Source organism: Neophocaena asiaeorientalis, unplaced genomic scaffold (genome assembly GCF_003031525.2).
Source record: "Neophocaena asiaeorientalis asiaeorientalis breed wild unplaced genomic scaffold, Neophocaena_asiaeorientalis_V1.1 scaffold275, whole genome shotgun sequence".
In the NCBI taxonomy this organism is placed as follows: Eukaryota; Metazoa; Chordata; class Mammalia; order Artiodactyla; family Phocoenidae; genus Neophocaena; species Neophocaena asiaeorientalis.
Window position 1 is genome coordinate 3,210,637 of NW_020173679.1, and position 26,101 is coordinate 3,236,737.

A 26,101-nucleotide genomic window follows, 5' to 3' on the forward strand; every position below is an offset into this window, starting at 1 on the left:
AGCTAGTGGCTATGGTATTAGACGGCCTGTTGTTAGATCATAGAATGATGACTTCACGGCAGGTTAAAAGCGTGTGCGGCTCAATGACCCACTATTGGAATCACGGGAAGTTACAGCCACAAACATCCTTGGTCTCATCGGGTATCAAACGGGATGCTGAGCGCCCACGCAGCAAAATGATTTACCCAAGTGCTGGAGCCGAGACCGGACTCTCTCTTCCCTAAGTTCTCTAATTATGAACTTCACTGTGTGCCCCATGTCAGTGATGGCGCTGAGCGTTATCCAGTAAGAGCAACCTAAGCCCCCTCGTTGCTTGGCGGCAGCTAGACACACACCAAGGCAGATGAGCGGCCCCCACAAGCAGCAGAATGCACCAGGGGGCAGGTCGGCGCCCTGGATGCACTCTGAGAAAGGGGAGTCCCATATCTAGTTGGATAATCTGAGAAAAACAGCCCACCAACCCAGGAGTGCTTCCTGGAGGAGAGGGTTCAGATGTTTAGAGAGGGTCAGCTTGACAGGCTGTGAGGTGTGAGGGAGGGAGGTGGTCATTGCAGATCTTCCTGCCTGTGATCTGTGATCTCTGCCCTTCTCTCCCTCCCAATGTGTCCCCTCCCTGTCAAGGTCACCGTCAACTACTATGAGGAGGAGGGGGTCACCCCCATCGACCAGGCTGGGCTCTTCCTCACGGCCATTGGTGAGTGGACGTGGCTATGGCCTGGGTGCCTTTGTTCCCCAGGGGCTGGCATTGCTGCTCTTCTCAGCGACACTTGGGCTGTTTTCAGTGCTGCTGACCTGGCACTCAGAGCTTCCTCTGAATAATGCAGGCCCGAAAAGTGATGCCACACGTGCCCAGGCCCTCCTGTCCTGGGGTGGGGATGCTGCAGGAGCGGGCATGCCTTGGTCTGCCAGCGACTCATCCCAATGTCAGGGTCCGCATCGCAGGCTCTGGGGGCCATGGAGGAGAAAGAGCAAAGTCTGTTCCTCTCCCGCCTCTCCCCTGCAACCTGGAGAAGAACTTGCCTCTCATAGTGAGGGGAATGACCTGTCTACAAAACCTGTGCTATCCTCAACAATCCAAGCTACACACTTGCCTTCCCCAGACCCAGCCCAGGGACACAAAGATGCAGCCTGGGTCCTTAACTCACCTAGTCCAAGCCCTTCGTTTGATTCACAAGGACACTGAGGCCCAGAGAGGTTAGGGAACTAGTTCAAAGTCACACAGCAACTCAGTGGCAGGTTGGGTCCAGAATTCAGGATCATTCCCCCCCTGGGTTCTTTCCATTTGCAATGCACTCCCCTGCCCTGGATGCCAGGGCACATTGGTTGTGGTCTTCTGAAGCTTCATTCACTCGACCCCTCTGCAGTGGAGATATTAGTTTTTTAAATTTTAAATCAGATAATGTTTAAGCCAGGGCGACATTTCAGTGGGTCATTTTGTCCATCCAGCTTTAGTTTCACATCGATAGAGTGGCCACATGTCAGGGGGAGGGAACTACCAGTTACTGAGAGTCAACTGTGTGCTGAGTGCTTTAAAAATAACAATATCTATTTTCTGAACACCTGCTCTGTGTCCGGGACTTTGGTGAAGAGGTGGCGTTTACTGAGCACCTACAGTGTGCCAGGCTCCAGTACTAAGTGGTTTACTGTCATGATCTCAATCTATTCTTACATCTATTCTGAGAATACACACTAGTATTGTCCCCATTTTACAGATGAGAAAGATCAAGGCTCCTAAAAAAAATAAAACGAACAAAAACTTACCTGAGGCCACAAACCCTGAAAGTGGTTTGTGGGACACCCCACCATTTCAATTATCTCACATCCTCCAGGGGTCTCAGAACTGTCCCCACAAAACAACTAGTTCCCAAGCCAGCCCCTCCTTCTCCAACCCTGTGTCTTTAGCCACTGAAACAGGCCCAACAGCAGTGCTCTCCTGCTTCTGAGCTTATTCCCAAACGGGCTTCACTGCTGGCCACCTGCCCTTCTTTCCGCACCGAGGGAGTGAGTACCTGGCCTTGGGGGTGGAGGGTTCCTCAGGACAACCTCGGGGGGCCTTGGGAGATGAAACCCAAGCCTCCCGAGTCGCAGCTGAGGGCTGGCACGTGTGTCCACCCCACGGGCACACGGTGCCCCCAGATTGTCTCAGGTGACCGTCCCTGAGGAAACCTAACCCCACAGAGACAAGGACACCTGAGGACATTAGCAGGAAGGGCAGTGGCCAGAGGCCTGGCAGAGAAGGGAGATGTCCAGGGGCTGACGACACCACTAACGAGACTTCCACCCTAAAGCACGGCAGACTCGGGATGGACGGCCAAACAGTGCACTGTAAGGAGGCAGGGCTCTGCTAGGAGACTCTGAGCTTGTGCTCGGAGCAAGCCTGTCAGGGTGCTGCAGGCACGAGAGTCCGGAAGATACCAAATACGCACGTGATGAATGACCAGACTCATCCTTCCGGGGTTCCGAGGCTGTGCTCTCACTGAACAATGATTTCTTTAACTGCCCCAAGTTCCAGATATTTAGGTTCCATGGGTCAGTGAAGTGTCCCCTCTTCCCCCCCCACCACCAAAAAATAGTAAACCTGACCATTTTGACACTTGGCCAGAAAGAAAAGACAGGAATAAAACCATTTACCATCAATTATCACCATCATTTTAACATTTTAACACCTAAAGAGTAGGCAGGGCGTAATCTCAGAACAAAAGACAGTCGTTTACATTGCAGAAATAAAGCTTTATGAAAAACTCACCCCATTGAACTTGCGTTTCCTGTTCCACCAGCAATCCTAGTGAAAATCGGGTTTCTTTTGAGACCCACTGGTCTATCTGACCCCTCCGGGTCCCATATTCCCTCAGGCATCTACCCCAGGAGCCCCTGAGCCCCATGCCCTGAGTAATCATGCAGGGGCAGCACCTCAGAGGCAGGAACGCTCTGAATGTCCCAGGATGGTGGGGCTGCCCCCAAGGATGTATCTGAGTCTGTCTCACCCTAGTTCTGTGCTGAGTCCACGCTGAGCCAAAAACATCCCTGACTTCAGAGTGGACGGTGTTCTGGCTCTGCCTCGTCCAGCCACATTGTGACCACCACCCCGAGCCTGTTTCCTCATCTGCAAAATGCGACTCACGGTGCACTTTTGCACAGTGTTTACAAGGGTTCAGTGGGATGGCGCGTCGCGAGGGCCTGGCGTGGGCTAGGTGCTCAGTCGATGCTCTTTGCCTTCCTCCCTTCCTCTTGGGGCAGCCCATTTTCCCTCTGCGTGGGTGAAGCTGAGGAACCTTCCTGTGCCTCAGTCTTCCTCCTGGGATTCGAGAGCGAAACTATAATGCCCTTGGCCAAATCAGACTGTGGGTCTTGGTCCCAGTCCTGCCAAAAACCTGTTATATGCCCTCCCCCTCCAGACCTCATTTTTTATTTTTGGCTGCACCACACAGCTTGCAGGATCTTAGTTCCCCAATGAGAGATTGAACCCGGGCCCACGGCAGTGGAACTGCAGAGTCTTGATCACTGGACCCCCCAGGGAATTCCCTAGACCTCCTTTTTCCCAGCTATAAAATGAGAGTTTTGAGCTCATTGATCCCTGAGGGCCTCTGAGCCCCCAGTTAGGGCTGATTTGCCAAGCCCTCCAGGTTAAGGGGGAAAGTGGGAGGGGAGGGATCTCGGAGGGAGGAATAATCTCACCCTCTTTGCTGTGGTCCTGGCAATGAGAGCAGTACATGTACAGGAGCCTTGAGAATTTTTAGCATCAGCCTAAGGCCCTCATTCCTTGCATCCCCTCCGGAGAGCTGAGGATAACTGCCCTAGTTGGCTGTTGGGGAAGAGAATCCTTCCTCCCCAAGCTGCCCTGTTAGGCAAGAAGGCCCAGCACCCTGCCACTGTCCATGGGGGCCGGCAGCCCGCCAAAACTCTTATGCCTCTGTGTCGAAGCCGAGGCAGTGTTTTGATTCTCAGGGCAGACTGCGTTGAACCCAATCCCAGTGACATTTCCAGTTAATCTGCCCCATACCCCAGGTGCCACCTGACACCTTGGGGCTATTATGGGGAGCTGAGGTAGGATTCAGAGCCTCTGGGAAATGTCTGGACCCCAGAGGCCCTGAAACAGATGTCCTCTCCCTCCTCCCCCAGGGAAGACAGAGCCATCCCGGGAGGCCAGAGCCCTGCGCAGACCATGCCCGCCCTGCTCCCGTCCCCACAAAGACCATCCCTTGGAATCTAGTTAAATTGGACACTGGGGGAAGCTTTGAAGGGGAGAAGTCCTTGAGGGATGGCTTAAAGCTTGAGGGTGTTTCTGAGGGATGGTGGAGGGGAGAGGAAGCCATTTCAGTTGACTGTGAAGTTGGGTCATGGGTCGTAAGAGAGAACGTGTCGAGCACCGTGGGAGGTCGGGAGGTGGATGATAAGGGAGCCCCATTACGCAATGCCTGAATTTCATAATGGGAAGTCAGTGAAACTTGTCTGAAACTTGTCTGGTATTATAGAGATTGCCTCAGGCAGGTGAGGGGACGGGCTGGACAAGGAGCTCCTGGGTTTTTTTAGAAGCTATTTGGTACTCTTTGATTTTTTTTTGTTTTTTGCACTGTGCAAATATTACATTGATTTAAAAATTTAATTTAAGAAATTCATAGTGGGGAGTTCCCTGGCAGTCCAGTGGTTAGGGCTCGGTGCTTTCACTGCATGGCCTGGGTTTAATCCCTGGTCAGGGAACTAAGATGCCACAACCTGCGCTGCACAGCCAAAAAAAAAAAGTAAATAATGAAGTAAAGCACAATGAAGTGCTTCATAATTTCTCTCCTGTGCCCCACTGCTTTCACAGACCACAGGATCTGTGATGTGGAACCACCTTGCAGCCTAGAGACCAAAGCCACACGGCTGCCGGGGTGGGGAAGTGGCCAACTTCCCTGAACTTCAGGGGAGCAAGTCCTGGTCTTGAAAGGCAGGCTTGGGTTTTGGAAACAGCCCAGGGTAGAGATCAGCCTCAGACAATGGAGGGAACGGCCAAAGGCAGGAGTCTGGAGTCAGAGACCCGAGTGGGACCCCTGGCTCTGTACTCTCTGGGGACTTCATGGTCAATGCCCTGCTGGGTGCCTCTGTTTCCTCATCTGTATGGTACGGGTGGCTGGGTGGAGAGGGGGGCAATTGAAGGGAAAACACACATGGGAAGTGCTGTACCGTCCACAAAGAACTATACACGCAGGAGAGATTGTTATCTTGAAAAGCAAAGAGTGATTCCTGGAGGAGGCTGGGTCTGCAGCCGGTCCCCAGGCAGGAGCTTCAGGAAGCCAGCCTCCCCGAAAGGCAGCATTCCCTAGGGAGTGTCCCGCTGGAAAGTTCATGAAGGTCTGGGAGCCAAAATCAATATTGTTCCTCCAGGACCTTGTTGTTTATCCATCCTATATATTACACGTTTACATCAGCCTCTTTAACAGTAGCTGGTGGTGCCGCCTTCTTGGCTTTCTCCCTAGAATTCTTATCCTGCACCAGCCTCCCAGCTCATCAGCCCAATTTGCTGACAGGTGACGTCTCCAAGTCTGGGTTTGCTCACCTGCAAAATGGGAACAATATTTATCTCATAGGACTGGGGGCTTCCTGGGAGCAGGCACGGGGCCCTGATTGCCCACCACTGGTCCCCACGACTTGTGTGGTGCCTGGAACACAGTAGAGGCTCAACAGTGATTTGCTGCGTGAATGGGATCAATGGGAAGAGTTTATTTAACTATTTCCTATAGCGCCTGACAGTGGGGCTGCAGAGGTGGGAGTGCTGCCTCTCCAAGGAGCAGGTGCCCTTAAAGCCCCCCTGCTCCTACCTCCTTCAAAACCCAGAAGAGCCACAACCAGGGTTAAGAGGGAACCGGGCTGTGGGCAGAGGGAGGCCCCGAATGTAATCCCCCGACTTAGGAGAGAGAGAGGAGATGTTTCTGCCTCTTCAGGGAGAAAGCACGCCTGCCAAGGGTACTGCCCAGGAATCCATTCATTCCCACCCAACTCCTACCTCGGTCCAAGCCATGCTCAGCATGAGGCCGAGCCCACTGGGGGCAGTTCAGGGGCCTGAACCCAGCTTATCTCATGTGTCACGCCCATCACCTTCCCAACAACTCCCCTGCCCCGCCCCGTCGGTCTGTAACTCAGGGAGCCATGTTGCCTTCCAAAGGACACTTGGCAATATCTGGAGACATTTCGGTCGTCATAGCTGGGGGGAGTTACTGGCATCCAGGGGGCAGAGGCCAGGGATGCTGCTTACCACCCTACAGTGCACAGGACGGCTCCCACAGCAACGACAACAGAAATCCGGCTCGAAGTGGCAGTAGTGCCCACCATTGCAATTAGGGCAACTCATCTAACTGGAAAGGGCCCCACTTTTCAGATAAAGAAACTGGGGCTCAGAGAAGCTGTCTAACCTGCCCAAAGCCACACAGCTTATAAGCAGAGAACCAAAGTTGAAGCCCAGCACCGTCTGGTACTAAACCTTGGGCTCATTTCAATGCCCCACACGGTCCCCACAGCAGCCCGAGGGATAGAGAAGGTCCCTCCCCCAAGAGAAAGGATAAACAGGGACCCTGCAGTGGATCCTCTATCTGGTGGTCTGGCCTCTTGGGCACCCTCAGATCAAGAGGGATTGAAGACCCAGTTTCCCACCCAAAGTAAAACCCTCAGTCCTTAGAGGTGGGCCCTAGACCACCAGGAGTTCTGGGAGAGAAACGCACACACGTGCATGTGTGCACACACGCCTAGGGCGGACTAGGAAAGGCAGGTAGGGAATCCTATGAAAGTTTTCAAAATATGAGCTTCGATTCAGACCAGACGCAGTGTGTGCTTCAGTTCTGCTAATGCGACCTGTGTGCCCCTGCGCGTGTGACTTGGCCTCTCTGAACCGAGGCTCCCAAATCTGTCCAGTGAGGCTCATCCCATCCACCACCCAGAATTGACTGAGGAACAGTAAAGGGGTGAGAGACCCCTGACCCACCTGGCAGCCCCTCCAAGAGCTGCGCAGTCTGCACGGTATCTGCTCGTGTTTCCATCCTGCAGTGGGGGGTGTTGAGGTAGGGGGTTGGCTAAGATGCCCTCAGCAAGGCACTCCCCTTCTGGGAACCAAGCAAATGGGTGAGCTGCACCCTAATCCCACCCTAATCTTCCTCCTGTCCCAGCCCCACCCAGTCTGGCAGGCTCAGCAACTCACCCATGTGTCTGTCCCCAGAGATCTCCTTGGATGTGGATGCAGACCGGGATGGCGTGGTGGAAAAGAACAACCCAAAAAAGGTACCTCGCTACAAGGGCAGACTGAACGGGGGGCTTCCGGGGCCAGAGCCCCAGGCTGGGTCCTGCAGGCAGCCGTGGTCCTCCCAGCAAGCTTCAACGACTGTCATTTTACAGATGAGGAGACAGGTTCCCAGACACACACTCCAATGGCAGAGCCCACCAAGGAGCAAGCTCCTTAGAGGGACAGCGATGGAGCAGGTTCCCGAGTCTCAGTGGCTCCCATCCACAGGATGGGGACGCCCAGTTCATAGAGTTGGTGGAAAGGATGAATGTCCTGCCACAGAGGAAGTACTGCCAAAGCATTTGCTCTTATTATTTTGCCTTTTTTTTTTTTTGGACCATGGGGAGCAGAAGATTGCATTAATCGTTCCCAATTCAAGGCACATCATCTTTAATGGTGCCTGCACAACCCCTCTCCCGTTCTTAGTTTTTCATTTATTCGTTCATTAATCATTCATTCATTTGTTCATTCATTCATTCATTTATTCTCTTTGATCCTGCATTTCCCACTCCCATTCTGCTCCCCTACAAAGGAGCACTTCAATGGTTTTAACACATCACTTTCTGTTCTTGTGATTCTTGCGAAACATGCGGTGTGGTTTGCGTGTGTGTATTTTTAACTTGTGCAGACAGATAGCATTGTGTTCTCCAAGTCGTTGATTCCTACTTTTTCCTCAACCCCATTTTTAAGCTCTGCTGGTTTTGCTGTATGCACATCCAGACTTCTTTTTTCCATTTTCTGCCCTTGTATGGCATTTAAATTTTTGCCATGGCCATACATTACTTTTTTTTTTTTTTTGCGGTACGTGGGCCTCTCTCTGTTGTGGCCTCTCCCGTTGCAGAGCGCAGGCTCTGGACGCACAGGCTCAGCGGCCATGGCTCACGGGCCCAGCTGCTCCGCGGCATGTGGGATATTCCCGGACCGGGGCACGAACCCATGTCCCCTGAATCGGCAGGCGGACTCTCAACCACTGCGCCACCAAGGAAGCCCCCATACATTTCTTTTATAATAACAACGTAAAGTCTGGTTTAAATTATATGGAGATGGATACTTTAAAAAGCTAAATAAATACAGCCCATTGAGAAGCCTGGGGCCTAGCAGCCAGCTGCAGACTCTCTGCATGTCCTCAGGCCTATAGGGGAGCCCCTTCCCCCAGGCTTCTCAGGGGGCTCTGCCCCAGCCCTGCCTTCCTGAGGACAAGGCAGCCCCACACATATGTTCTCTGTGTCCATGGCCAAGCTACGTGCCAGTAGGCACCACTGAGGCCTCTGAGGCATCCAACCTCCGCTGAGGAGCTGGGGAGTCACCCAGTCCCTGTGGGTCTGAACTTACCCAGGCTTCCTCCATCTGGGCCAGTGAAGTTTCATACGTTCTTTACTCATCCCATAAATATTTTTTTTAATTTTATTGAAGTATAGTATACAATATTGTGTTTAATTTCTGCTGTACAGCAAAGTGACTCAGTTATATATGTATATATTCTTTTTCATATTCCTTTCCCTTATAGTTTATCCCAGGATATTGAATATAGTTCCCTGTGCTATACAGTAGGACCTTGTTGTTTATCCATCCTGTATATTACAAATTTACATCTGCTAACCCCAAACTCCCACTCCTTCCTTCCCCCACCCCACCTCCCCCTTGGCAACCACAAGTGTATTCTCTATATTTGTGAATCTGTTTTTTGTTTCATAAATATCTTCATTTGCGTCATATTTTAGATTCCACCTATAAGTGATCCCATGTGGTATTTGTCTTTCTCTTTCTGACTTAGTATGATATACTGTTTTGCATAATGGCTGCACCAATTTACATTCCCGGGTAGTGGCTGCAAGAGTCTTATCCTGGGTCTGTCTCTCCAGTGTCCTATGGGGTCTGTACTGGGGTTGAGAATATCTGTCAGAAGATAGAGAAGACAGCACTGACCTCTCTCCTCGGCAATGCAGGCATCCTGGACCTGGGGCCCTGAGGGGCAGGGAGCCATCCTGCTGGTGAACTGTGACCGAGACACACCCTGGTTGCCCAGAGAGGACTGCAGCGATGAGAAAGTCTACAGCAAGGAAGGTACCACAGGATCCACACTTGAGCTTGGGGTGGGGAGAAGGGAGGAGCAATGAAAGCACTTATGATAAGTCTTGGGCTGGGCCGAGGGTGAGGCAGGTGTGACCTTGGGTCTCCTGAGGATGGTGGACTCAGGTATCCACTCCTGCTAAAAACAGACACTAAAACTATCGATATAGTTCAATTGGAACCATGTTTTCTTGTTTTAAAGTTTTTTTGTTTGTTTTGTTTTGTTTTATAAATTCTTTTATTTATTTATTTTTGGCTGCATTGGGTCTTTGTTGCTCTGAACCATGTTTTTTAAGAAGTTGTACATATGTAGAAAAAGGAGCAGAAGGAAGCTCCCAAAAGGTTATAGGAAGTCATCTGTAGTGTTGGAGATAACAACTACTTCTTACGCTTTTTCATAATACACAGGTTTGGGGTTTGCTTTGTCCTGATTATAAAAGTAACAGGCCAACATTCCAGCCACAATTCTCCTTTGTTTTTTTGGTTAAGATGTAATTGACATACAACACTGTCTAAGTTTAAGGTATACAGCATAATGATTTGATTTCCATACATCATGAAGTGAGTATTACAATAAGTTTAGTAAACATCCAACATCTCATATAGGTACAAAATTAAAGAAGTAGAAAAACAAAATTGTGATAAGAACTCTTCGGATTTACTGTCAACAACTTTCATATATAACATACAGCCATGTTAATTACATTAATCATGTTGTACATTACATCCCTGGTAACTTATTTATCTTACAACTGGAAGTGTGTACCTTTTGACCACCTTCATCCAGTTCCCCCACGCCCCCACCCCGCCCCAACGCAATTCTCTTAATTCTAACCTCCTCATGCATCCACCCCTCAGACCTCAAGGACATGTCCCAGATGATCCTGCGGACCAAAGGGCCCGACCACCTCCCCACCGGATACGAGATCGTTCTCTACATTTCCATGTCGGACTCGGACAAAGTGGGCGTGTTCTACGTGGAGAGTGAGTGTCCCCAGCCTGGCCCTCCTGCAGTTCCCATCCAGTCAGTGCTCTCTGAGATACCCCTCGGGGGCCCAGCTCCTCCCTCTAAGGCTCCCCAGACCCCTCCCCTTAGTAGTCACAGGTGCAGGTGACTGGAGAGGGCCAGCTTCTTGGTAATGGTAACCAGGACCACCGTTGTCCTGTGAAGTCAGGAGGACCCGTGGAATAGATCTCTCCTCCCTCAAAGGAGTTGGCACTGACAGATTTATGTGGAACCCCGAGGAGTTCCACATGAACCAGGGGAGGAAGGGCTTTTGAGGTCCATCTTTCCCAGAATCACATCACCTTCATGATACCTGAGGCAGGTACCCACTCCCTCCCACCCCCACCAGGTGTTTTCTGCTCATCTCAGACTTTCTGAACATGAGAACTGCCCCTGACTTTTAAAGAGCCCGTGATGATGCTGTGGGCACCTTCAAGGAGCGGACCCCTTGGTCCTCTTGCCAAGGACAGGGCCTCCTGGGTCCCCAGTGAGTCAGGAACGTGCTTCCGCCATGGAGCTAATCCCCGCAGCTGCCTGCTCTGTCTCGTTCCTTCTGTGAATCGGTGTCGAGCCCCCTCAGTGCCAGGTGCTGGTCTCAGCGCCGGGATCCCTGGGTGAACTCTGCCATCACACCCTGCCCTCGGGAAGGAGACGGTCTAATGAAGGAAACATAACGGAAAACACAATTGGAGGAAATGACACAGACCAAGCAGTAGAAAACGGCAGGGGCAGAGGCGAGGCACCGCTAGCCTAGATGGTCCGGCACCTCTCCGAGCAGGTGACATTTGAGTTGAGAACCAAAGCAACCATGAGAAAGAACCAGCCGTTCATGAGCTGAGGGAAGAGTGTTGTAAGCAGAGGGAACAGCGTGTACAAAGCCCGGAGGAGGGAACCAGTATTGGAGGAACAGACAGAAGACCGGAGGAGGGGGATGTGTTGGAGTCAAGGTCAGCGAACTGGGCAGGGGCCAGCGCGTGCAGAGAGGGCTTGCATTTTATTCCAAGTGCACTGGAAAGCCGTTAGAAGGTTTTAAGCAAGTGACTGTCAAGGTCTGATTTATGTATTAAAAAGCTGTCTCCTCAAAATCGTTTACTGTGGTGCAGGGTGAGGCCTCCCCCGCATGCCCAGCTCTCTGGGGGGCCCAGGGTCTCCAGCCTAGCTCTGGGGCCCTCCTCTGACCAGGCCCACTAAGAGCAGTCGCCATGAGGACTTGGTCCCAGTGGCCCTGCACCCTCACCTCAGGGAGGGATTTAGCCAGGACAGCAGTGGACCCAGCTGCCACCTGAAGCCAGTCCACCTCCTGATCCGCCCTGGGCTCGGGCAGTGACCTCACGCAGGTTGGAACGTCCCCAGAGTCAGGCCGGCTCCACCGCCTAAGCGGGCCGGGGACGTTGATGCTTACCCTGTCCAGGCCAGGGTTGCCACGGGGGATGGGGCTGCCGGCCGGACAGGAAGGGGACAAGCAGGATCTCGGCTTCTCGACCACACTGTGTCGTATTGTGACCCTCAACCTGTTGCTGCTGGTGACACCTGGACATTATCTAGAGCATCTTTTTGTTGATGACAGTGGATTGAGATCTGGCCCTTAATCACATCCCTCTCCCTCACTGCCATCGAGATGGGTCCTGAGCAGACAAGGAAAGGAGGAGCCACTGCTGTGGGTGCTTTGAGATGCTGTTCCCCAGTCTGTCTCCTCTGGGCTGCCATCTTGCAATGTGGGGGGAGGGGCGGTGTTACTGATGCAGCGATGATCCCAGAATCGTCAGTCTCCCACAGAATTGGAATCCTGGGTGAATACTCAGTGCCACGCTAAACAGGATGAAAAATAATTCATCTGTGGTACAGTTTCCTCTTCTTCCTTTTCATCCGTGCAGGCATTTTGGGGTTTTATCAAAATCCGTGTACACCTGTGGATAAGAATATGTTGTGTTACATGAATGTCATGGGTCACCTGTGTCCCCCAAGGGCAGGGGGCTGGGCTGGAGGCTGAGAGACCCTGAGAGGGAGCTTTAGAGCCCAGAAGGTTCAAATCCTGGATCTGGGCAAGTCTACTTACCAGCCCAGGCCTTGGGTTCCTCTTGTGTGATGGGACTGGGGCTAAGGAGAGGCCTGACAGTTCCCGCTGGTGATAGAGATTAGATAAGGAGCATGCGTCCGCACTCAGTAGCCGGCCCGTGGGACACTCTCTCTTGCTTTTGGGGGGTGACTATTATGATTATTAATTACAGTAAGTCCCCTACGTACGGACGAGTTCCGTTCCAAGAGAGCGTTCGTAGGTCCAACTTGTTCCTAAGTCCAGCAAAGTTAACCTAGGTACCCAACTAACACAATCCGAGGGCAAGCTGCAGTTTCACTTACGCCGGATATTGATGGAACGCACGTTCGCATCTTTGAAATTTTGCAACTTGAAGGTTCGTATGTAGGGGACTTACTATATAATGATTGCAGTGGACAGGTGTCTCCAGTGCTGTTAGGAGGACCCAGGTGTCCGTGCTCCAGCCTCAGATTCTGCCTCAGGATCCCAAAGTTGGGACCTGACCTCTTCCTACAAGGGTGCAGTGACCGACTTGTCCCAGTTTGCCCAGGATTTTCCTGGTTTTAGCTCTAAAAATCCCTCGTTCCAGGAAACCCCTCAATCCCAGGCAAACCAGGACAGATGGCCACACTATCAAAGAGTCTCCTTGGGAGGTGGAATGGCTCCAAAGTGACCAGAAGGGTTATGCCTCATGCCAGCCTGCGGGGCTGATGCCTGGGGCTAAGGAGAGGTCAGGGTGGCTGGCGGGGCCCAGTCCAAGGCACGTGGGCTGCTCAATAGAGGGTCATTGTTGGCTCCTGCAGGGAGAGGCCGCACTCAGGCAGGACTGCACCCAGCTGGGACGGGGGATGGGGGAAGGAGGCTCCTCGGGACAGTGGCTGGATTGTTCCCGCTAAGTCATCAATCTACCTAGAGCTGGCCCAAGACACTAGAAAGAGAGGCACATGTAAATTGCAGGCCATAGAGGGGAAAAAACTGCATGCAGATGGGCAAGAACGCATCCTTCCATCTGGCCCAGCTCCCCTGCCAGACCCCCACCCTCCCAGGCCCAGATGGAGCACACACACACACACACACACACACACACCACCTAACTGCCCAGAGCCCTGGGAAAGTTTTGGAGTTTTCTGCAAAGACAAGTCAGCTTCCAGGCCTGAGGATCTCTTTTCTAGCACCAGTTCAAGTGCAGCCTGGGACTGGTGGACATTGGAGGGCCTGGGTGCCTGGGGGAGAATTTTTTTAATTATGCAGAGCCATCTGGATCTACTTAGTGATTGGGACACAGGCATATGTTGTCTTTTCTGAGTGAGCAGGACTTCACCTTCTGTCTTGAGCTGTTCCTTGGGACACCCAGTGTCTGAGTCTATATGCCTCATTTCTTGGGCCCACCTAAGGGAAGGTGAGGTGAGGTATTTTTCTTTGCCTTCCGTTCCTAAGCCGTTCAATGAAAAGGTCATGAATCTTGCAGTAAGGGGTGTGCTGACACATTCATGGGCTCTCATAGTAGTAATACCAGCAAGTCCTAGCTGTGTTACCAATGGTTACCCTTGGTTACCGAGCTTACCTCAATTGCTGATGCTGTCATTTTATCTTGCAAGGACCCTGTGGCATAAGTGTTATTATCCCCCATTTAACAGATGAGTAAACTGAGGCTCAGGGAGGTTAAGTGAATTCCCTGAGGTTTTGCAGCTTGTAAGCCAGAGAGGTACTTGAACCCGCATCTCTCTGACTCTGGAAGTCATAACCAATAAGGTAACCCACCCTTAATGAGATGTATAACCAGGGTCTAGTTGAGCACATTGTCCTACGTGAGGAACCATCCTGAGCCTGGGCTTTGCTGGTTCCTCCGTTCATTTTGCAAGTTTTAATCAAGGGCCCTATTCATGCCAGGACTGTTCTAGTTACATGCTCTAGCCCTCAGGTGACTGGTCAATAATCATACCCATTGTTGTTGACAACAGTACTAAGCTGAGCCTGATTCTGCCCTTCCAGCTCTGCAGGGCATAAAGAAACTCCTTCTGGAACTGCATAGGGTCCTACCTCCATGCCTTGGGCAATGCAAGTATCTCCTCTCCTCACTGCACCCCACCTCTGCCGCCCTCAGGGGCATCTCAAAGGCTGCCTTTCTCTGCTCAAACGCCTCCCACCCCGCCTCCCTTCCCCTGTCCTCCTCACCCCAGTAACCCCACAGGCTCTCTCACCCGGTAGCTCTACTATGACGCTTCCCACATCTGTGCCATCTTATCATCAGCTGAGCACTGCTCCTAGACAGAGGGGCTGCATCTTGCCCATCTCTGTGTCCCCCAGAGGTCCGTGTCCATGTGGTCACAGAGTAGTAATTCAACACATGTGCTCTAAATTGGCCTGAAAATTCTCCCATGGGGAGTGGTATGGGAGCCATTGATTCATTCAGTAGATATTTTTAAATACAACCTGCCCTGGACCGGGCCTGTCTCAGCCCCCATGCAGGTGACAGTCTCTCAGAGCCAGCACTGAGATCATGTCCATTTAAAGGCTGTGATGGGGAAGGACGGGGGCTGCGGAAACTCCAGACAGAGCCCCTGGCTTGGTCTCCAGGGGATCTGGCTGTGATTCCCAGAAGGCCTGAAAGAAGGAGGGAGATAACTCTTCCAAGCAGAGGGAACAGCGCTGGGAAGAGCTGGGTGGTTTCAGTGGGGCAGGAGCGTGGGAGAAACCAGCCACAAAAACGTGCAGCCAGAGACCCACACACCAATGTGGCTTGCATTATATGGAGGAGAATTTGGGGCACAAATGGACACTTTGGTGTTTTATTTATATAAAGGAGAGGAGAGGTCAGGGTTCAGAACTAGACAGGGATTTGAGTCCCAGCTCAGCCACTTACTGGCTATGTGACTGGCTATGTGACTCCAGACAAGCCATTTCTTATTTCTGGGACTGTTTCCTCCTCTGTAAAATGGAAACAATAATTCTCTTCCTTGACATCACTGGCTGCCCGGTCCTCAGCTGCTATCATTTCGTGTCCCCTTCCTGGGAGAGTTAGCTCACTTTATAGGCAAGGAAGCCAGAAGCCAGGAAGGGTGTCTGGCTGAGTGCCACATGGCTGGGGCCCTGCAGTGCTGGGAAGATGACCAGGCCACGGCCCTTCTGGTGGCATTTTCTGCTCGTGCTTTTCTCTCTGTGTCTAGAGGACAGGTTACTCTTCCATCGCGTCCCCCATCAGTGACCCCGCCCCACAGACGGTTGTGGGTGGGACCTGACCTTGGTCCTTCTCCCTCCAGACCCGTTTTTCGGCCAGCGTTATATCCACATCCTGGGCCGCCGGAAGCTCTACCACGTGGTCAAGTACACGGGCGGCTCTGCCGAGCTGCTGTTCTTTGTGGAAGGCCTGCGTTTTCCCGACGAGGGCTTCTCGGGCCTGGTCTCCATCCACGTCAGCCTGCTGGAGTATATGGCCGAGGTGAGGGCTCCGGGCCTCTACCAGGAGGGGCTGCCCTGCGGGCCAGGTGGAGCTCCTTCTAGATGGCCACTCCCAGGGGGGTCCCCAGTATGCTCTACTCCCCTCAAAGCTCCAAGGGGAGGGGGTCCAGGCTTGGAGACCCGGATGCCCCACCATCCACACGTGTCTGCCAGCGTCCTCTGAGCTATGCTCTGGGGGTTCCTCCTTACTGTATCTACTCCCCCGGATTCTCTCCAGGTGATTTTCTCTTACCTCATGCCTGTCCCTGGTCTGTCCTCCTCCCTGCAGAGAGCGGGCCTAGTTCTGAGGCACAGAGTGCCAATGGTTAGCGCGAGAAGCAAAGTAGGCCACACACATGTGCCTTCCCTCCCTGCCTGGTCCCACACCCTAGCTGTGGGTTCTACCAACTCTGACCACAGGCCGAACCCCAAATCCCAATCGCAGGCCGTGTCTCCTCCCTGTGGCCAGACATCTCACCCACCTTTGCTCTTGGTTTTGGGAAACTGGACGAGAAGGAGAGCACCTTCCCCTCCCGAGGAGAAGCCCCCCACCCCCCAGCCTAGGATGTGTCCTGCCCACAAGGACCTCTCATCAAAAACTGCAGCCCCAGACCCCTACCCCTCAGGCCCACCCAGCTTCATTCAGATATAGGGAGGGACCTGGTTGCCCTCTCAGACACAGGGTTTGCTCCCCAGTTTCATCCCCGGACCGCTTTGAGGCAGGAGGCCACGGGCTCTGCCAAAGGTGAAGCTAGGTCTCGCTTAGATTTATGAGCCCGTGGTCCAGGGCTTAGAATTTATGGGCTCTGGAGTCAGATGGCCCAGGTTTGAGCCCATGAGGCACTGGGCAAGTGAATTTACTCCCTATGCCTTAGTTGCCCCATCTGGAAAACAGAAATGACAAATATTGCTGCTTCCCAGGGTGGCTGTGAGCATACAAGCTTGTGAGATCTCATTCACAAAGCAGCCTCAAGTCGTTGGGAAAAGGGAAAGGCAAGAAAAGCAGAGCTAACAGGAGGGGGTGGGGAGAGGGCTTCTCCTGCTCCCCCAGTGCCTGGAGCAACCTGGCCATCAGGGTCTCTCAGAGTGGCCCCCTCCAGCGGACACTCAAAATGCAGACCCCGGGGGACTTCCCTGGAGGTCCAGTGGTTAGGGCTCTGTGCTTCCACTGCAGGGTGCACAGGTTCGATCCCTGGTCAGGGAACTGAGATCCTGCATGCCATGCAGTGTGGCCAAAAATAAATAAATAAAAATAAATAAATAATTTTTTTAAAAGGCAGACCCATACAGGAAAGGCCACCTCCATCCTCCCCACCAAGGGCAGGGGCCCGGTTTCCTGTAGCTTTCCAAAGCCAGCCATGCAAAGGAATCATCTCATCTTCCTTCAAGTTGCAGGCAAGCTTCCCGAACCTTTCCTTAAAGAGCAATGTGGACATATCAAAATTTCCCCCAATAACATTATAACACTCACATATAGAAAAGGGCAAGGTGCCCAGAGCAAAAACAGAGGAAGGCTGGGGCTGGTTCAGCCATCATGTGAGCCGATTTCAGGAAGAGAACTTTGATGCAGCGAGATCAGACAGTGGTTGAGAGTACGGGCTCGGCAGCCAGACTGCCCGGGCTTATATACAGGCTCTACCACTTACTAACCATGTGACCTTGGACAGCTATGTGACTTGGTTTCCCCATCTATAAAACAAGGATTATAATACTATCTACCCTCTGGGGTTATTGTAAGGCAGAAATGAAATCTCACATGTAAAAATAGGACCTGGCACACCGTAAGCGCTCCCTGAGGTACTACTGTTATTGGTTTCACCTACTTTGTTAGGCAGGAGTGAAAAGCACCCTGACAAGACTTTTTGATCCCCTCCTCTTCTCTCCCACGCCCAGGAGATCCCCCTGACACCCATCTTCACGGACACCGTGACGTTCCGGATTGCTCCGTGGATCATGACCCCCAACACGCTGCCTCCTTTGTCGGTGTTTGTGTGCTGGTAAGCGTTAGGCACAGCGCAGAGAGTGGCTAAAGCTGGGGCTTCAGGGGCAGATGGACCTGAGTTCAGATCATGCTCTGTTACTTACCAGCTGTGTGACCTTGAGCAACTCACTTGGCCTCTCTGTGCCTCTGCTTCTCTGAGACGCTCACATCACAGAGTCACTGTGATGATTAAGTGAGATGAAGCAGGTGAAGTATTCATCCAAGGTCCTGGCACAGAGTTTTTGTGCTCTAAAAAATAATAGCTAGCGGGCTTCCCTGGTGGCGCAGTGGTTGGGAGTCCGCCTGCCAATGCAGGGGATACGGGTTCGTGCCCCGGTCTGGGAGGATCCCACGTGCCGCGGAGCGGCTGGGTCCGTGAGCCGTGGCCGCTGGGCCTGCCGTCGTCCGGAGCCTGTGCTCTGCAGGGGGAGAGTCCACAACAGTGAGAGGCCCACGTACCGCAAAAAAAAATAATAATAGTAATAGCTGGCATTTCTTTCCCATATCTTCTTGGCCCATACCATGTAGTCAGGAACCTTTCTCTACAATGGATATTCAACTCATCTTATTCATCCAGCAATTCTTTAACTGAGCATCTATTATGTGCTAGACAGCTACAGCAGGGGAAAGAAGTGCCTGCAGATGATACTGGCCACACCACCTGGTCACACACCCCTGCTGTCCTGGACCCATCCCCTGCCTCCATACTAGGCATAGCTCTTCCTTGGAAATCTGGGGAGTCAGAGATGTAAGGCTTTGGGGCAGGTGAGGGTGAGAATTCCCCTCCTCGTTTTGTTTGTTCATGACTTTGGTAAACACTGCATGAGGGGATGAGTTTGCTTGGCCCTTGACTCCAGTAGCCTTTGCAAAGGTGCCTTTGAACACAGATGTGGCCTCATCTGCCCAGCACAGCCCAGAGATGCCATCTGCTGTTGCCACCTCAGTGGGCTGGCCCTCATCCCTCCTCACCTTCCCTCTTGGCCTCCCCCTCTTCCTACACTTCTCAGCATGAAGGACAATTACTTGTTCCTGAAAGAGGTGAAGAACCTGGTTGAGAAAACCAACTGTGAACTGAAGGTCTGCTTCCAATACATGAACCGGGGAGATCGCTGGATCCAGGTAAGGAACCCCAAGCTGGGAAGGATGTGGTCCAGGGCTCAGGCAAGAAGAGGTAGCTTAATGTCAATGCCCTGGCGCCCAGCTGCTCCACGTATGCAAATTCTGTCCTCAGATCACACATGCACGTGTACACAGGGACAGAAATGTACAGGGTAATTCACTGCAGCTTCTTAGGGTAGCAGAAGACTGTAAAACAACCTAAATGTCCATCCACAGGGCAAGGGGGTGACCATATGATTGGACAGCCTTTCTGTGGAGTACTATATACATCAGCTAAAAAGAAGCCAATCTATAAATAAAGAATGCACTTCCAGTTAAGGTATTACTTGCAGGAAAATGTGTACAGATGTTACCAGTTATGTTTTTTAAAATGGGGTCAGTATGAGTACAAACATGCTGGGGGTGCGCAGAGACTATCTAAGGAGGGAAATGTAAGAAACCACTGCCATCACGTGCTTGGGAGAATTGGGGAGACTGGCTAGTATTCGCTGGTGGCCCCCTGGGCTCGTCTGACAGCTCTTCCCGGTGTCCCCACAGGATGAAATCGAGTTTGGCTACATCGAGGCCCCCCACAAAGGCTTCCCTGTGGTTCTGGACTCCCCCAGAGATGGAAACCTGAAGGATTTCCCAGTGAAGCAGCTCCTGGTGAGATGCTGAGGACCACCTTGGGGGATGAGGGAGGGCACAATCCTGGGACTCTTACAGGACAGAGTGGTCGGGAGGCCTTGGGCACCCCTGGCAAATCAGTTTACTGCAAATTCGTCTGTTGCCTCCATCTTCTCATCTGCAAAATGCGTCAGTCGGGATAGTAATCTCTAACATCCTTTCCTGCTCTGATAACTGATGCTTTTCCAAAACGTGGAGAGTCCTCTCATGGGAAATGAGAGCTATGGGAGACAGAGGCCTGACTCCTGACACTGCCCCACCTCCAACTTACAGCAAAATAAGTTTCAGAGAGGAAAATTATAGTTAAGCAATTGTTGAAAAGCATGGTTCCAACTTCAAAGCTCATTAAATCTGTGATTTTTTTCAGTTCATGAGTTTTTTAAAAAGCAATCTGACCCCCACCCTCGATTCTAGAGGTCATTACCACTCTCCTTTTATGCCCTCAACAACCAACTGAATGAGGACAGAACCAAAATTAGTCGTCTTTGTCCTCACCTTCCACCCTGAACAGGCAGGGGGAGGCTTGAACAGAACACAAAACAGAGACTGGGTAGATCAGGTGGCTTTGCCAAGGTCACACACAGGGCAGCCTCCTGTGAGACATCAGGGCTGCTCAGAGGCAACCCTTTGCCAGGTCCACACCTGCTTCTTGAGAACATTCACTAACCTAGTCCCTTCATCACAGGGAGATGGCACAGCGAGTGGTGTGAGCACAAAGCTCTGGAATGCCAGACAGATCTGGCCTTGAGCCCCAGTTCCACCCCTTAGCAGCAATGTGACCTTGGGCAAACACCTTAACCTCCTCAAGCCTCAGTTTGCTCATCTGTAAAATGGGGATAGAAACAGTATCCATCTCACAGGCTTATTGTGAAGATTGGAAGCATTATATAAGGCGTCCGTGCTGCTCCTGATACAATGACTATTATTAGCTGCTGTTCTGGTTCTCATTCCACAGCCCTGGACACTGTCCTCGGTGAGGACTGTCCACTTCCTCTAACATGAGGGATAGTCAAACCAGCCAGCAGGCAGGAGAACCAAGGCCTCTCAGATCCTTCTCTTACTCTTTCTTCCCAGGTCACCACCTGCCTTCAGTGTTCCAGGCTGGCCTAGTACCAAGGCCCCCAGACTGCATTATTCCTGGAGGCCTGGGCCAAGCCCAACTTTGTGCTGCATGCCTGCCTGCCCATGTGAGGCTGTAAAGCCCCAGCTGCCCCAGCCTCTGGCGAGTCTCACCTTGCCATCTGGGGCTCATAGGCGAGAAAGCACTAAGCTGCAGCCATTCACCCTACTGGGCACAGCTGTCTCCTGAGCCTCTAAGCTGGGCCAGGATAAGCCACATCTTCTCACTCTTTGGTTTTTATTAGCAAGGATTTGTGTCAGACAAGCTTAGTTCCGGCCCCAGTGCAAGCTCCCAAGCAAGATCCCTACTTTTTTACCAAAAAATCATGAAAGGAAACTTAAAATTCAGGGTGCGTCACTGGGGTTATGTCATGTAACTGCAGTCTGTTGGGGCTCTGTGCTAAGAAGGATTCTGAGGCTATATCTGGGCTCCAGATATAAATATGAATAAATAGGGTTAGCTGGGAATGGGTTGGGATGGTATATATGTTACACATCTGCCATTCCTGCATGTATTGGTCAGCTTTCACTTGGTAAGACTGCAGTAACAAACAGCCCCCATATCAATAGCTGACAACAGCAAAGGTCCATTTCTTGCTCACATTAAGAGATGAGTGGGGATGTCAATAGCACAAAATGAGGACCAAACCAGAAATCACCAATATGTCTCTGTGTTTAAGAAATAGAGGCACACCCAGAGACCCAGATGTATACACACACACAGACACTCATATATTCACATTCATTCTCGCACTCATACTGACATACTCACAAACTCAGCCTCCCCATGCCAGGGTCCTGCTCATCAGTGGGAATAAGAAGAGCATGGGTGACCCCCCTAGAAGCTAAGTGCTCACAGAGCCAGACCAAAGGTAGTGAAAAGTGGTCATCAGAGGGTGGCTGGGTTGGGGCTAAGGGCTCCTGGCCGCAAGAGACTAACAACGGGTGTCTCTTGCCCAGGGCCCAGATTTTGGCTACGTGACCCGGGAGCCCCTCTTTGAGCCTGTCACCAGCCTTGATTCCTTTGGGAACCTAGAGGTCAGTCCACCAGTGACCGTGAATGGCAAGACATACCCCCTGGGCCGGATCCTCATCGGGAGCAGCTTTCCTCTGTAAGAGAAGCCAGGGTGGGCCTGGGGGCAGTGGGGGTGGGGGGGCAGGGGGAGTTAGTGTACATACATGGAGTGATTGGCTGGGAGAATTAACCTCTCCCATGACTCTCTGACAAGATACAGACACTCTTGGAAAGAAAACCAAGTTAGCCTTTACATCTTAGTATGAATTAGGACCTAATACAAAACTAAATAAATAACCCTCTTCCCAAAATGGGAGGGAATATAATGGGATTATAAAGAAAGTGGGGAAGGGATGAAGGAGTTCAGAGAAGGAGTACTGAAAGAGGATCAGTGGGAGCACACCAACAAATCCTCGGGGGTGCCCATTCACAAAAGACACATGAGAAGACATGGCTCTGCCCCAAAGCCTGAGTCCCTGGCTCCCTGGCCTGTCAGCAACACCTTCACTCCCTCCCCAGGTCACCCACCAGTCGATGAGAAGGCAGAGTCTTCCTTAGAGCAGTTGCTGGGGAGAGAGTGAGTACTGTGGGTCCTCACTTCACAAAAGGGCTGCCAGGAACCTGCACATGTGGGACCAGCCAGGATTTGGGCACCGAGTCCCTATAAGCCACATGGGATTCTCTATCTTCTGCAGCAGGCCACTGACACAGACAGTGACCATTTGCTCACCCTGCCCTCCTTCTCCCTCCACTCAACAGTCACTCATCCATTCAGCAGGTATTTCCCAGGCACCAGCCAAGCACCAAGCCCTATGTCAGACATGGGGTTCTAAACATGAAGCCCAGCCCCCACCTTCCAGGAGATGGTGGAGATCACAGACATGAAACAGAGGGTGTGTACAGTGATAGAATGATACAGAGTCAGAGAAACCCAAGGAGGGGTCCCTAACCCCCTTAGGGGAGATCACGGGGGGTCTTCTTAGAGACAAATATCTATTGAGAGTCTTCTCTGTGCCAGGTATTGTTCTGGGCTTCAGGGAGACAGCAGTGAGCAAAAGAGACAAAGTCCCAGCTCTCAGGAAGTTTTCCATTAGGGATGGAGGCAGTATAGACAATAAACATGGAATTAAGCAAATAAATAAGATACTTCTGAGTGCTAATAGGTGCGATGAAGAAGATAAAATAGGGTACATGATAAAGAGTGATGAGGCAGGGGCACTTTGGCTTTTGTGGTTTTGAGGAAGTGACTTTGGAATTGAGGCTCAGATGATGAGAAGGAAGCAGCCATGGGAAGATCAAAGGGAAGGAGCATTTCAGATAGAAGGAACAGAAAGGACAAAACCTTGGTAACAAGTTTAGCATGTGGCTAGAGCAAACAGAACAAGGAGAAAGGGAGGAAGATGAGGTAGGAGGGACAGGCAGGGGCCAGATCACAGAGGCATTTGTTGACCACTGTGAGGTTTGGGGATTATAGTATAAGGGTAATGGGGAGATTGAAGACCTCAGGGAGTGTGGAAGTCAGGAAGGGCTTCCTGGAAGAGGTGTCACTTGAAATGATTGAAGTTGAGAAGTTAACAGCGAAGAGGTACATAGGCTAGGGAAGATTTTGGAATCATGCCTGTGTCCTAGCCCCCTCCAGCAGTCCATGAGGAATCCCTGAGCAGAGAAGCTGGCTTCTTACACCTACTGACACCCTCAGTGGCCAAAGAATGGGCTCTATGCTCTTCACAGAGACCATGGCTACAGCTAACTCCTCCTTTTTCCCCTTGGGCTCAAACACCTTTCTGCCTGTGCCAGGGTCTCTGTAACTCAGGCTCCTTCCCATGACTTTTCCGCCAATGCTATTCTGGGTCCAGGCTAGATTCTAGAGTCTGAACTCCTCCTGCAGACCCTCTGGTGAGACAGGCACAGTGGGCAACCTTCTGAAGAACTGTCTCCTCCCCAACCCCACCCCAGGTCTGGTGGTCGGAGGATGACCAAGGTGGTGAGGGACTTCCTGCAGGCCCAGCAGGTGCAGGCACCCGTGGAGCTCTACTCGGACTGGCTGACCGTGGGCCATGTAGATGAGTTCATGACATTCGTCCCCATCCCAGGCACAAAGGTGAGCTGGCCCCTGAGACTGGAGTGAATAGGATAGTGCAGAACCCCTGTACTACCAGCTCTTGTCAACAGAGAGGGGTATCTAGAGGAAGACAACCACAGAGAGGAAGAAGGAAGTAGGCTGAAGCTGGTTTGCACGTTGTTGCTGTGGCAGGTAAATGTTTAACCCAATAAATCCAAAATATTAGCGCCTCAGCATGTAGTCATTATAAAAATTATTCATGAGAGATTTTACATTCTTTTTTATATAAGTGTTCAGAATCAGGTGTGTATTTTACTCTTAGCACATCTCAAGTCAGACCAGCCACAAGTCAAGTGTCCAATAATCCCACAGGGCTGGTGGCCACTGTACTGGACATAATGCTCTAGAGAGCTATGGGGTATGGGCTTGGGGCTCTGGAAAGGGGTTCTTTCATTTCCCAAGAAGTGAAAAGAAACAGCTGCAACTTCAAACCCTGGAAATTTGGTGCAAATGGCCTGGCCTCTTGGCCACTTGGAGAAGCTCTTCCTCTCTGTCCAAGGTCACCTTTGACTCTGAGCTTTGACTCGATGGCGTTGCTGAGGTGGAGGAGTTTCTATAGCAGGAAGGGTGAGAAATATTCCTCTGAAATAGAGAAAACCCTGCCAGGGGGCCTTTGCTCGGCAGAGAGTGGCTTGAGACGATATGCAGGTGGGACCCCGGGGGCTGAGAGCGGGGGCTTCTTCACGTTTCTTGGCCACCTCCTCTCTGCTGACACTGGCCCTCTGAATGGTCTCTCACAGGAATTCCGGATGCTTATGGCCAGCACCTCGGCCTGCTACAAGCTCTTCCGAGAGAAGCAGAAGGAGGGCCATGGGGAGGCCATCATGTTCAAAGGTGAGTGCCCTCAGGGCCTTGGCAGGGAGCAGGGAGCTGAGCCCCCAGAGAGACCCTTGGGAGGACAGGGCAGATGAGTGCCTTGTCCCTGAACACCCAGCTCCATTTCCTGGACATCCGGCCCGCTCTGGGGCTGTGAGGTCACCGTGGTGGGAAGCAGCCCTGGCCTCTGTGACCCTCGCTGTGGCCAACGGGACCATCGAGCTGCCCGCTGCCCCTTATGACCACCAGCAGTGCCTAGTGCTTCTTCGGGACCTAGTGTATACTTCAAATGGCACCAGACCCCAAGGAGAGTTAAATGGTTCAAAATTGACACGCAATCTGTGTTCAAGGAGCTTGTGTTTTCGAAAGGGAGATAGAAAAGAATATACATAATGCACTTGAGGGGTGGGAAGAAAAGTGGGAGTCGACAGACGTGACGCACAGTCAGACATCATCACTGTCAGTCCCGGAGTGAGAAATCATCTGCTTAATTTAACGTCCACATAACTGGGATAGACAGACTGGGATGAGCTTTGCTCTTAAACTAATCATGGAAAGAGACAAAGCTGATGGGGCGCAGACGGTGAGCCAGGTTAGAGAGGCCATGACAATTTCCTATGTGCTCTTCCTACATTCCCTTTTGACACCTTTCAGGTTGGCGTCTCTAATCCACCTGCTCCCAAAAGTCTGCACCCCTAAGGCCGGTTGATACTTACATACATTACCACCCTCCATGTCGAAAGGCAGTGTTCCTGATAGTGACTGGTATCTGGGATGGATAAGACCAACTTAAGACCACCGTCATTTTTTAATTCCCACCGATAGGAAATTTCTTTTAGATTGGCAGGCATGAGTCTTGACTTTCTGGAGGCTTCTTTCTCTATTAACCCCTCAAAGCTACCCATAAGGATATTGGAACTATTATCTTTGTACAAATAGGTCCAAGGGGTGGTGTGGGGACAGCTCAGGTACAGGGTGCAACAGCACCGATCTCTTTGCCACTAACAACCTACAGGACTAGGAAGCACAGCGGACCAGCATCGGGCAGGGAAAAAAAGAATTAATAGCTTAGGCTCTGGAATCAGACTGCCTGGTGTGCTTACGGGCTCTGCCACTAGCTGTAAGACCTTGGACGAGTCCTGTAACTTCTCTGTGCCTCCATTTCTTCATCCTTAATGCTGGAAGCTACCTTATAGAAATGTGGGGAGGATTATTGAGTTAATCCATGTAAATATCTAGAAGACTACCTGCCACATAGCAGGCGCTCCATGAGCATTAGGTATCACTAATCAAGCCAGAAGCCACGTGGGCCATCCTGATGGAATAGGAGGCAGATGCAGGCATAGACCAGGACAAGGGCCAAGCATGAGGCAGGTCTGGAAGACAGGAAGGGTGACACCCCTTGGCATCCTGCTTCTGCCACACTCCCTCTGGTCTGCTGCTCATCCTTAGAAGCAGGCTTCTT

The 26,101-nt window shown here is 51.7% G+C and overlaps 1 protein-coding gene across 3 annotated transcripts in view; it reads left to right on the forward strand.

Moving 5' to 3' along the window:
- The window catches only part of PADI2 (peptidyl arginine deiminase 2), a 45,216-nt gene that overhangs the window by 12,878 nt on the left and 6,237 nt on the right, over positions 1–26,101 (forward strand). Inside the window, exons 3-13 of one of the 3 annotated variants that reach the window (XM_024749914.1) lie at positions 622–694; positions 7,187–7,248; positions 9,196–9,313; positions 10,178–10,303; positions 15,621–15,799; positions 17,692–17,795; positions 18,787–18,898; positions 19,436–19,543; positions 21,644–21,795; positions 23,655–23,799; positions 24,561–24,654. In XM_024749914.1, the coding sequence (XP_024605682.1) occupies positions 622–694; positions 7,187–7,248; positions 9,196–9,313; positions 10,178–10,303; positions 15,621–15,799; positions 17,692–17,795; positions 18,787–18,898; positions 19,436–19,543; positions 21,644–21,795; positions 23,655–23,799; positions 24,561–24,654 (1,273 nt within the window). Of the gene's footprint in view, positions 1–568; positions 695–7,136; positions 7,249–9,193; positions 9,314–10,177; positions 10,304–15,620; positions 15,800–17,691; positions 17,796–18,786; positions 18,899–19,435; positions 19,544–21,643; positions 21,796–23,654; positions 23,800–24,560; positions 24,655–26,101 lie in introns of those variants that run through there. The other 2 variants (XM_024749915.1, XM_024749916.1) reach the window with 2 other exon arrangements.